The 12,524-nt window shown below is 49.4% G+C and overlaps 1 protein-coding gene across 1 annotated transcript; it reads right to left on the bottom strand.

The window, feature by feature from the left end:
- Positions 1-12,237, bottom strand: SIGLEC15 (sialic acid binding Ig like lectin 15). The gene is made up of 5 exons (XM_073343444.1): positions 12,063-12,237; positions 6,871-7,254; positions 4,008-4,367; positions 1,668-1,698; positions 1-134 (listed from the first exon to the last, which is right to left on the bottom strand). Exons 1-5 carry the CDS (start codon positions 12,112-12,114, stop codon positions 56-58), a joined length of 906 nt encoding a protein of 301 aa, XP_073199545.1. The 5' UTR covers positions 12,115-12,237; the 3' UTR covers positions 1-55.
- Between the last annotated feature and the right edge of the window lie 287 nt (positions 12,238-12,524).

Genomic DNA, 12,524 nt, shown 5'->3' with positions numbered 1-12,524 from the left:
TGTAAATATGTGGAAAATGATGTGGTCCAGATTCCAAAGGCCAAGTTGCTGCAGGTCATTCTGTCGGCAAACTCTGACTGCCACAGTTGTTTCTGCGGTCAAGATTTTCATATGTAGAGTCTTGCGCTTGTTGCCTGCCAACCAAAGAGTCGAGAAAGGTAAAGGCTAGTGTGTCCGTTGGCAGTAAATATAAATGCTGGCTTCCCTATGCAGGGCTTTTGAAATGATGCGATCTTTAGAACTTAGCTGATTTCAGATCACAGTTTCAGGGCGTCAGAATCAACCTGATGATAACCCATTTTATTTGAAGTTGGTCCTGCCATCTTTTGTTTTGTTTTTTAAGTTTCATGTGTTTGTATGTAGTGTTTTTCATCCTGAAGGATCCAAAAGCATTTCACAAACTATATGCATACAACACTACTGCCAGGCAGCTGCTTCTGAGCCTTAGACGACAGGGACAAACCTCTCCACTCATGAGAGGTGTCATGGGATCTTGAATATTCATGTGGAGCATCCAGGACCTTGGTTTTTAAGCTGTCATCTAAAGTGACATAAGAACAACGAGGAGTCCGGTAGCACCTTAAAGACTAACAGATTTATATGCCCAAATAAATCTGTTAGTCTTTAAGGTGCCACCGGATTCCTCGTTGTTTTTGTGGGTACAGACTAACATGGCTACCCCCTGATTTTGATAAAGTGACATAGGGCATTTCCACCCCATAGAGCTTTTGGCAGCAAAGCCCCCTAGTGGAGATGCAGAGTATGCCAGCAAAAGTTGTTCTGTGGGCATAACTACACCACCTTCCCGAACAACATTAGCAATGTCAACAAAAGCTCTCTTCTTTTGGCACAGTTACGCCTGTGCCAGGGTTTTGTTGACATAACAATGTGGGCTGGGGAGGCGAATGGGGAGTGTGATTTTTTTCCCCAGGATCCTCGCTGGCATAGCTATGCCAGCAAAACTTCACAGTGTAGACCAAGCCCACAAGACACAGTCAAATGCATGGGACCCAGTTCATCAACTTTAACAAGGTCAAGGGATGAGTCACTCCTAGCAGGGTTGAAAGACATGTTCCTGGCACAGCTAGGTGTTTTCCACTTAAATTTACAATGTTGTTAGGCTAGATCTACCCTTGAGTTAAGTGGAAGTCAGCTAACACATTTTTAAAGACTCGTTTAATTCCCAAAAGTTTCCTTTAGGCTACAGATGTTTGTGGTTTACTTTTGAGGTTCAGCCTGGAACAAATGTTTTGGGAGATTAGCCTTAAAAATTGGATTACCTACGTGGAGCCAACTGACAATCAGTAAGGTTAAGATTTTGTCGTGGTCATTTTTAGTAAAAGTCATGGACAGGTCGCAGGCAAAAAACAAAAATGATTCACCCCTCTAGTGTGCAGACCATGATACTGATATAAAGGGGCTTATATCAGTATAGCTTATTTTGGTATATTGATACAAGCACCTTTATACTGGGGTAACAGTCCACAGTAGAGAGCTGCCTTGATTCACGTCTATTTCTAAAGCAATATAGTTTCATTGGAACAAGAACTGTGTATAGACCAGCCCTTAGATTCTAAGGTGGTTACCAAGTCAAGGATAAGTTGCAGTTTCCTGCTTAAAAAGGAAGTCCAGGCTTGTTAACTTGACAGAAGGCATGATGCTCTTACCTGGACAGCCTGGATGGGGCTGCGCCATGACCTGTCAGGTGAGAATAAAGATGCGTATTATTTTACTGCAAATTTCAGTTGGAAGAGCTGATAATCCAGCATTGATGGTGGGTTTCTGAACCACAATGAATGGGAAAAAATTTCTTAAGTTCTGTTTATGGTTAGTCTTTCAATATAGTGGGACTGACGTCTAAATACAAGGAACAAAGCATCTCGCTGCTCCTTCCTAGATGCAGTGATGAGCTGCCAAAATCTTAACAACCAGTTCCCTATAAAAAGTTCTGAGTTAAGGGATGTGCCCCAGTATGTATTTTTTGTACCAACAGGGTTACCATACGTCCATATTTTCCCGGGAGGAATTTTTAAAATTTAAAAATTCCTCCCGGATGGCGATTTAAGAACCAAAAAGCCTGACCCGTCCGCAAAAATACGGGTGTGTGTTAACCCTGCCGAAAGTTCTTTTTTAAAAAGATGGGCCTGAACTAGAAATGAGATCCGTTTCACATGTGTGGGTCCCCGCCACTCCCTGGGGGTGTGCTAGGGGGACCAGATGTCCCGATTTTATAGGGACTGTCCCGATTTTTGGGTCTTTTTCTTATATAGGCTCCTATTACCCCCCAACCCCTGTCCTGATTTTTCACACTTGCTGTCTGGTCATCCTAGGGTGTGCACATGTGTGGGTCCCAGCTGCTCCCTGCCCCCCTCATTGAAGCAGGTGTGCAGGGTTACTGGCCTGGGAACTGCAGGGCACCAGTGGATGTGGGGCCAGCTGCAGACAGGGGCGTGGGGCAGGGCTGGCTGGAGACAGGAGGGTGCAGGGCTGGCTGGAGGCAGGGGGTGCGGGGTTGGCTGGAGACAGGAGGGTGCGGGGTTGGCTGGAGGCAAGGGGGTGCGGGGTTGGCTGGAGGCAAGGGGGTGTGGGGCCGGCTGGAGGTAGGGGTTGGCTGCGGGCAGGGCAGGGGGTGCGGCGGGGCTGGCTGCGGGCAGGGCAGGGGGTGCGGCAGGGGCTGGTGCGGGCAGGGCAGGGGGTGCGGCAGGGGCTGGTGCTTGAAGGGCAGGGGGTGTGTGCGGCAGGGGCTGGCTGCAGGCAGGGGGTGCGGGGGTGGCTGAAGACGGGCTGGCTGCAGGCAGGGGGTGCGGGGGTGGCTGAAGACGGGCTGGCTGCAGGCAGGGGGTGCGGGGGTGGCTGGAGACAGGGGCTGGCTGCAGGCAGGGGGTGTGGGGGTGGCTGGAGGCAGGGCAGGGGGTGGCTGGAGATGGGGGCTGGAGGCAGGGCAGCGGGTGTGGTGGTGGCTGGAGGCAGGGCAGGGAGTGCGGCAGGGGTGGCTGGAGGCAGGGGCTGGCTGCGGGCAGGGGGTGCGGCAGGGGCTGGCTGCGGGCAGGGTGGTGGGTGCTCACGGGAGAGCAGCAGGACGCAGCCCTGGCCCAGCAGAGCAGCCAGGGACCCACCAGGCAGCAGCGGGAACCCCAGGGCCAGGGGTTGGGGGAACAGCAGCAGCCGCAACAGGGGAATAATATTTCCCTACTCCAGCCTCACTGGGGCATTGTGAGGATGAAAATCCACGAATGCTTGTGAAGCACTCAGCTAATACGGTAACGTGGGCCACGGGAGTACGCAGATAGACAGTGATTCTCCCTCTGTGTTACATTTACGCAGCAAGTCTCAGAACCGGGCTCGACCTACAGCGTTAAAACCAGCAGTGTGGACATTGCAGGTTGGGCTGGAGTTAGGGCCGCAAAGCCCACCCCCATCCCTGGGCTCCCGAGCCTGAGCTGCAACATCTGGGCACCAATTTTTAGTGCTGTAGCATGAGCCCAAGTCTGTCGACCTGGGCTCTGAAACTCAGTGCTGTGGGCTGTGTAGACATGCTCTCTGTGGCCTTGAGCAAGTCCCTTAACCCCTCTCCTCAGTTTTGCCATCTGTGAAATGAGGATGACGATACTGTGAGGATTAAACTATTCTGTGACGTGTACTGAAGGCAAGTTGTGACGGTGTCTAGGCGCAAAGCATTAATAATTAGTCTGTTTTAAAATGGCACCTCCCAGCCATACATCTTGCTTCCTAAACCCATAGTGTTAGACATATGGAAACTCCTGTTTACTGTGTCTTTTAAAAAAATACAAGGGCTGAATCCAGCAACCCTGTAACTGGCATCTGGGCAGTTTTGCGTTTCTCCTTCTTTCCTTGTTACTTTGCTTGGCTTTTCAGTTATTAAACATCCCTAGAGGAGGAAAATCCTGGCGGATTGCGTCTTTTTCTTTCCGCTGAGTCACTCCACTAGTTAACAGTCTGATTAAATGCAGAGAAGGGTATGAAAGCAAATAAATAACGGCACATACCTGCCCTCCAAAAACCAGCAATTCCTAATATCATCAGCAACACCAGTGCTTTAATTCCTAGTGCTACAAACATCAGGATCGGAATCAAGGAGCTGCTTGCTGCTTTGAATTTATAGAAATACACGGCTCCCTCCGCTCTCCCGTGGCTGTTAACGGCTGTGCACGTGTATTTTCCATCGCGAGTCAGGTAATGCAACTCTTTGGTTATCTGGTGGTTCAAGCTTGTGACTGACGTTGCATTGCTGAAGAGAGGGCCGGTCCATGTCAGAGAAGGCAGCGGCTCCCCTTCGGCTGTACACTGCGCTCTGAAGGTACGGTCCTGGTTGGAGCCAATGGTGATGTTAACAATCCTGGGAGCAGCTGTGCGGGTCACAAGAAGTGATTAAAATCAAATGAAGATTCAAATACCATGCTGGTGTGGGGCTCAAAGCATTTAGTGCCATTGTTGGCCTGAGCTGATTCCTAGACTGCTATGATTTTGTAACGTCGAGATCAAGTCTCTCATCGCTCCTTTTCCTTCAACATTTCCTGGCTCTTGATTTCGTCATCACCCCTGTGCTTTAGAGAGAAGCACCGGGTTCAAGCAAATAGGGCCCAGGCCTCAGAGTCAGGGGATCGGAGTTCCTTCCCTGTTTTATTATTACTGTTGACATCGGGGTGATTAAAAATAGAAAGAATGTCATCAATCTAATTTTCCCTTCACTCTCTGTGTGGTTTGGTTTATTTATTGTTAGTGTCTCATGCAGCCTGAGCAATGAAAATAGACTAGTCAGTTTCACGGCCTGATTCTTATGCAATCGCACAATGCCTGCAACGATTGGACTGCAAATACAGTTTATCCCTTGCATGGAGGAGTTGTGTGAATGAATTCGTGGGTGTGAAGTGCCTTCCTCAGATGTAAAATGTCACCCAGGTGCAGACGAATATGTTCTTTTAAAGGTATTACTGCAATTTTTTAAAAAATAACCTCAGACACTTTGCAGACCCCCACAGGAAGGGATCACTCATCCGTTGCTGGACCCTGGACAGTCTTTGGGGGTGTAGTACTCCTGCCATTGCCTACCAGTAGTGCTACACCCAGCAAGGGAAGTGAAGAAACTTCCCCAGATGCAACTAGAGCCGGATTATCAGCTAATGGTGGTTTCTGAACAGGGGTACGCGTACCTCTAGGGTCATGCAAGATCTCGTCAAAGGGTACTCGAGAAAAATCCTGTAATGGCGGACAACACACTTTGTTTAGTCAGGCTTGGCAAGCTAATCCTAGGTATATTGTGACCCTATCTCAGATGTGGTACACGGTAGACTTTGGAAAGGAGTACACAGCCTAAAAAGCTTGAAAACCACTGAGCTAACAGAACCGTGGCCCTGATGCTGCCGTGAGTTCTGCACAGTTGGACCCTGCATCCGTGAAAGCCCTATTGATTTCAATGGCTGCAGCATGGTTTAGTGGATAGGGCATGGCAACTGGACTCAGAGACCTGGGTTCTGCTGCTGACGCTGAGCTGCCATGTGACCTTGGGCAAATCGCTTCACCTGTCTGGGCCTCCACTTCCCCTCTTTCCCGTTGTCTGATTAGATTGCAGACCCTCAGGTGGGGTCTCTCTCATACTATCTGTCTGCTCAGCGCCTGGTATGATGAGTCCCCAAGCTCAGTTGGGGCTCTAGATCAGGCGTTGGCAAACTACTCCCCACGGGCTGGATCTGGCCTGCCAGCTGTTTTAATCTGTCCCTCGAACTCCTGCTGGGAAGTGGGGTTTAAGGCTTGCTCTGCTCCGGCGCTCCAGCTGGGGAGCAGGGTTGGGGGCCCCTCCATGTGGCTCCCGGAAGCAGCGGCATGGCTCCCTCTCTGGCTCCTACATGTAGGGGTAGCGAGGGACCTCCGCTCTGCATGCTGCCCCCGACCCAGCCACCACCCCTGCAGCTCCCATTGGTGGGGAACCGCAGCCAAAGGGAGCTGCAGGAGCAGTGCCTGTGAACAGGGCAGCATGCAAAGTTGCCTGGCTGCGTCTCCACGTAGGAGATGGAGAAAGGACATGCCGCTGATTTCAGGAGCCACTTGAGATAAGTGCCACCCAGAACCTGCACCCCTGAGCCTCTCCCCACACCCCAATCCCCTGCCCTAGCCCTGATCCCCTTCCTGCCCTCCAAACCCCTCGAGCCCCGCCCAGAGCACCCTCCTGCACCCCAAACCTCTCATCCCCAGCCCCAGCCCAGAGCCCGCATCACCAACCAGAGCCCTCGCCCCTTCCTGCACCCCAATCTCAATTTGTTTCTTACTCCTGGTGGCCAGAAGCCAGCCCTTTTCCCTGCCACAGTTCCCCCTAGCTTCTATTCTATTCTATTTGTTCTGGTTCTTATATTGTACACATCAGCATAGTATCTGAGCATCTTAGATGCTCAGAAAAATGCCCTAATCTGATGTTGTAGAGCTCCTCAGGAATGACTAGTATTGGTTCAATGCTGTGGCTATGTCTACACTACCGCGGGATTGATGCTCTGGCAATTGATGCGCCGGGGGTCGATTTAATGGGTCTAGTGAAAACTCACTAAATGGCCGGCAGATCGCTTTCTGGTCGACCCCAGTACTCCCCACAGAAGGAGAAGTGTAAGGTATATTGACGGGAGACTCCCGTAGACCCAGCACGGTGTAGACCCCGCAGTAAATTGACCTAAGCTATGTCGACTCCAGCTACGTTATTCATGTAGCTGGAGTTGCGTAACTTTGGTCGACTTACCCCCGTAGTGTAGACGAAGTCTCAGTGTGGAGTTCAGTGGCAACTAGCATGAAGTGGTCCCTCCAGCTTCCACATCCTTCCAGCTCTAGCCTCTGTCGGTAGCACCTTTAGAGCTGATGTTCTCTTACCTATCAAATGGAGCCTTATCCCAGTCCTGCTTTCGTACTTGTCATGAAGATCCCCAGAAAACTCCACTCGGCAGAAGTATCTGTTGCTGTCGCTCCAGGTCAGGTTGTCGATCTTGATGGAGAGGTTATTGTGCCTGGGGTTTCCAATCAGTTTGTACTTGTTCTTGTAGCTAACTGCAGTTTTACAGAGGTCGCTCGAGCTGTGAGTAACGCATTTGAACACTACCATCCCATCGTAAGGTTCCTTGATCCTCCAAATGGTTGTGAGGGTCCGGTCATATGTTTTGTGGGGGTGTGTGAAAGTACAGGGCAGAACAACCGCCTTTCCAATCTCACCAGTAGCATCTGATGGAACCTGAATGGACCACCCATTGGACTGCAAACCTGGAACCAAAGGAACTGGCTTCAGGAACCTGAATAAACCATAAAGGCTGATGTACCAAACCTGAAGAATGACTTTTTCTCCCATAAATCAGAAGTCCACCTTCTTATCAACCCGGGGACATGTCATTTGTGAGTGATGGGCTCTAAAGGCAGACTTAAGAGCTGCTGGCAATACTGATCTAATGAATATGGCAAGGCTGGAGTGTGCATGCCAGTTCCCAGCACCTTCCCCCCAGCTGTCTTGGAGGAGAGAGACCGTCTTTGACTGTTAGAGGAAAGCAGTCAGTGTTCGAGGCAGAGCAGTGGAACCACGGCCCTATAGTACCCTACAGCTGCCAGTAACTTCCGTAAACCATCCCTTTCCCTGGAACTACACCGTGAGTACCCCACCCAAAAGTGTTGCAGGAAACAAAACAAAAAATCTCTCTCTCTTGACAAATCCAGCCCTGATAAAAATCTAGTTGCAGTTAGTGGGAACTGCATTTCCTTCATGCCTGGGCCAGATTTAATCTTTGCTGTTTGATAATCCTTCTCTCGAAACCTCTTCACAAAACCAGCTTTCACTGGAGTGGAATACACATAGGAGTGTCAGAATCTGATGTCGTTACCTTGACAGGTAGCTAATAACCAAGCTGCCACAAACAGAACTTCTGGGAAGGCTGCTCTCATTTCTACACGTTGGTGGAAGCAATAACAGCTGCAGCACCAGGTAATGCTTCCAGGAACATGTGGTGTGGCTCAGTATCTTAGATGTAAGCAGAGTCAGGATGAGCTCCACCCTGACATCTGGTGGTGAGTTGTGGCAAGTTGTGGAAAAGAACTTCAGGGGCTGATCTCATTTGCATAGGCACACCCACCCTGCCTAGCATGAGCCCATAGCTGCCCAAATGGTCACTTTGGCTGCTGTGGGATCCCCAGTGTCTCTGTTATTGAGGCAGGAAGAATAAATTGTTATTATCCTGATTATGTGAATCAAGGACAGTGGAACTGTACTTGGCCTTTTGTTAGGATGGAGGGACTCACCATCAACTAAGTAGTACTCGCTAGGCAAGGGACATGGGTTCCAAAACTGAGTGAATTGAGAGAGGCTGGGGACAGGTATTAATATCTGGTAGTATGGGCCCCTGGTGAGGGCCTTGCATGCTAATTGCACCTCCTCTCTCCGCTGTGGAATATCGGAGCTAATTTTGATTCCATTAGGAGTCTAGTTACAGGCTGCTGAGCTGAATTCACTTTGGGCCAATGGTGCACCAGCACTGAGGCTCCCCTACTACAAGTTAAAATCACAAAAGAGCTAAAATTACTAAGAGCTGAAATCACTGATTGTTGTGTTAAGTAGTGGGGGGCCTGAAAATATATTGCAGAGCAGTTTGTGGGATGGCTGGAGTGGCTCATGGGGTGGCTGGCAGAGCAGACCGATTTGTGGGACAGCTGGTGGAGCGGAGCGGTGGGGCAATTGGCTTTGGATTATGTAAGGTGCCCCTTAACTCCCCCCCATCTCCACCCAGGTTGGGAGGTAAAACTCTGCAGATAAACTTTCGAACTCTGGCGCTGCACTGACCAGGGACAGAGACTTTTGGGTTGTTGGACTTTTGGGATTTTGGGTGACTTTTGGGTTGCTGGACTCACGAACCAAAGGGAAAGGGAAACCAATTTGCTTGGGGTGAGTTTTTTTGCTCATTGCTTATGAATCCTGTAGATGCTGTTTCCCCAACATAATGCCACATTGTTTCTCTCCGTTATTAAAAGGCTTTTGCTACACTCAGACTCTGTGCTTGCTGTTAGGATATAGATATCCTGTCAGGCCTGTCTGTAAAGGCTTATACTCTAAGAATTTAGGTGTATTCTTATCACTTAGCTAGTTATAGAGGTATAAAAGAAAGGAAGAGAATCAAAATCACTGTCTGCTGGTGTAAGGTCCTTCTCTTACTGTGACAGTCTGAGACCCTGTGCTTATGCTGAGATCTTTGGCTGAGCAACAGAGGCAGCCATAAGCTGGGAAGTGAACGGTCACATCCTCACATTCCAAACTAGTCACGTTGAAATAAGGTGCTATTGGGCTGTTAGGAATACAATCCTGTCCTGATAAAGCCTCCAGAGAAAGGGAAGTGCCCAGAAGATGTAAAAGGAAACTTAGTTTGATAGCATCCTGTCTGGCAAGAACTCACTTATCAATAGCTGGGATGTGAAATCGTCATTTCTTTGTTGTTCTATCACTGTAGTCCCCATTTTCCTATTGTCTGTCTGTATAATCAATGTCTGGTTCTGTGATTGTTTCTGTCTGCTGTATAATTAATTTTGCTGGGTGTAAACTAATTAAGGTGGTGGGATATAATTGGTTAAATAATCATGTTTACAATATGTTAGGATTGGTTAGTTAAATTTCAGGAAAATGATTGGTTAAGGTATAGCTAAGCAGAACTCAAGTTTTACTATATAGTCTGCAGTCAATCAGGAAGTGTGTGTGTGGGAAATGGGAACAGGGAATGGGGGTGGGGAAATTGGAATCAAGTTTTGCTACAGGGGGAAATGGGAACAGGGAATGTGGGTAAGGAAGTTGGAATCATGTTTGGCTAAGGGCAGGAATGGGAACAGGGACACAGATAAGGCTCTGTGGTGTCAGAGTTGGGAAAGGGGACACTAAGGAAGGAAACTGGAATCATGCTTGCTGGAAGTTCACCCCAATAAACATCGAATTGTTTGTACCTTTGGACTTCGGGTATTGTTGCTCTCTGTTCATGTGAGAAGGACCAGGGAAGAAAGTGGGTGAAGGAATAAGCCCCCTAACACTTGCGAGAGGGGCGGTATTGCCTCTTAGAGGCGCACAGCGGGGGTGGTATATATTTGTCCCAGGTCACTGGGTGGGGGCTCGAGACGGCTTTGCATTGTGTTATTGGAATGGAACCCCTAGATACTGTACCCGGCCCTTGTTGCTGCCAACTCTGACGGGCAGAAGGGTTACATATAGATCGGGGTGGGCAAACATTTTGGCCCGAGGGCCACATCTAGCTATGGAAATTGTATGGCGGGCCATGAATGTTTATGAAATTAGGGGTTGGGGTGCGGGAGGGGGTAAGGACTTTGGCTGCTGGTGCGGGTTCTGGGGTGGGGCTGGGGATGAGGGGTTGGGGGTGTAGGAGAGTGCTCTGGACTGGGACCGAGGGGTTTGGAGGGCGGGAGGGGGATCAGGCCTGGGGTTAGGGCACGGGAGGGGGTCAGGGGTGCAGGCTTCAGGCAGCGCTTACCTCAATCAACTCCCGGAAGCAGAAGCTCCCTCTGGCTCCTATGCAGCAGTGTGGCCAGGCGGCTCTGCGCGCTGCCCCGTCCACAGCTGCTGCCCTGCAGCTCCCATTGGCTATTGTTGCTGGCCAATGGGAGCTGTGGGGGAAGCGTGTGGAGTCCCCTGGCTGCTCCTACGTGTAGGAGGTGGTGGGGGGACATGCCATTGCTTCCGGGAGAGGCGCGGAGCCCTGGCATGCGTGGAGTGGGGCAAATCCCTGACCCTGCTCCCCGGCTGGAGTGGGGCAAGCCCTGGACCCCGCTCCCTGGCTGGAGCTCAAGGGCCAGGTTAATATGTCTGAAGAGCCGGATGCGGCCTCCAAGCTGTAGTTTGCCCACCTCTGCTATAGATCTTCCCTGACAGCTCACTGCAGACGTAACTTTTTCCTGAGTATCAGAGACCGGAGTAGATGGAAAAACTGAATAGCTGGTGTCCAAAAGGGCAGAGCACTCTCAGCTCCGCTTGACTTCCCTGGGATTTATGAATTAGTGAACACTGGGTAACTGCCTAGAGAGGTTAGGTAGAGACTACAGGTTGTTTTATTTATACATGTGATGTTCTTCCATGATACCTGGCAGGTATCTCTGGGCCTGTACAACTGGCATCAGTCAACTGCATGTTTTCTGAGGGGGAAAAGCCAATGTAAGGGCAAATATATGTGCAAATTATTATTTATTTCATCAGGTTTCCTACATATTGCCCCTCTCTGGCCCTCAGTGTTTTATATTTTAGTGGCGGCTGTATTGTCAGTGGAAAATGTCTTAATTTTGAGGTCACAGATCAAAACCTATGATGATGGGCTTGGTTAGCATTCATCTTGGACCCTGAAAAGATCAGGCAAAAGAGATCTTCTTGCACACTGATAACGATCTTATACTCAGATGGGCCTGGATTCAGAAAAGAAGACACTTAAAGAGAGGCTTAACTTTAAGCATGTGCGTAAGTCCCATTAAAATCATATGCTTAAGCATGTGCTTTAAAGCTTTGCTAAATCTGGGCCATTATGTCATCCCTCCGTAGGAATCCTAAATTTTATGAGCTGATTTATGAATCACAAGTGTAAGCACTGCATTGCAGCTCTGCATGTATGTGGGTGGTGGGTATGTGTGCACACACATTAATTTTGTCTACCACTGAAGGGCAGTAAACTCTAAAGCAAACTATGTTCATTGTAAAATAGTTCCCAGGGACACTACACAACAATTCAGGGCAGGCAGAGAAAAATGCTGTAACCGATTGACAATGCAGGGGGAATTTAGGTAAATATAAACTCCTGAGTTGGAATTTGGCTGTGATACTGGGATTAACCCCCCTAGATGGTCCTGGGCTCTCTCATGGCCGCAAAGAGTCAGAACGCTGGTCTTTTCCATAAGTTATTAGCCATATTTAGTAATTCTTGCCAAAGCCAGCTGGAATTTCCGGGCACTGTAAAGCAGCATTCTGGTTCCTATCGAACGAATTGCATTGTGCAGTTCCATCGGCATCACCGACAGTGATAATAGAGGCAGGGATAGCAGTCAGAACTCACCCTTCTTGAAGATGCAAAGTAGACACGCAAGAAATAACCCAAACCCTTTCATGGTCGCTGGTGCGCCTCACTCCGGACAGATTTTGGATCAGCAAACCAGCATTGTTCACGCCGAAGCCGAGGGGTCAGACGCGCAGCCCCGGGCTGTTTGGCTGAGGAGTGGAACCCTCAGTGGTTTCCCTCTCCCCGGAGGGAATGAGTGAGTTCAGCAGAGCTGGCAATCGGTTTGGTTAAAAATACTTTTGTGGTCAGTCATGTGGAAAACATAAAGGGAGCTCAACATCTGATCATTTTCCCCCCGAGGGAGGGGCCAAGAAATCCCTGCTGAACAGCATCTCCATTTGTAACCTTTATTATACATGGGTGAGCCAAAGTGACAAAGGGCCTAAGTGCTCCAAACCCATCGACCCATGGGGAAGTTATAAGAGTCTGACAAAGTGGGTCAACAAGTGACACTCTGGC

This window comes from Lepidochelys kempii, chromosome 5 (genome assembly GCF_965140265.1).
Source record: "Lepidochelys kempii isolate rLepKem1 chromosome 5, rLepKem1.hap2, whole genome shotgun sequence".
Classification (NCBI taxonomy): domain Eukaryota; kingdom Metazoa; phylum Chordata; order Testudines; family Cheloniidae; genus Lepidochelys; species Lepidochelys kempii.
The sequence above is the reverse complement of the archived record's forward strand: the minus strand, read 5'-3'. Positions and strand labels throughout refer to the sequence as shown.

What these genes read in the sequence shown, in the direction of transcription:
- SIGLEC15 (XM_073343444.1), bottom strand. Translation starts at nt 12,114, where the DNA reads ATGAAAGGGTTTGGGTTATTTCTTGCGTGTCTACTTTGCATCTTCAAG. An exon ending in GATAAGGCTCCATTTGATAG is followed by an intron (nt 4,368 to 6,870) that starts GTAAGAGAACAT and finishes TGACCCGCACAG; the next exon opens with CTGCTCCCAGGATTGTTAAC. An exon ending in TGCTGGTTTTTGGAGGGCAG is followed by an intron (nt 1,699 to 4,007) that starts GTATGTGCCGTT and finishes CTCACCTGACAG; the next exon opens with GTCATGGCGCAGCCCCATCC.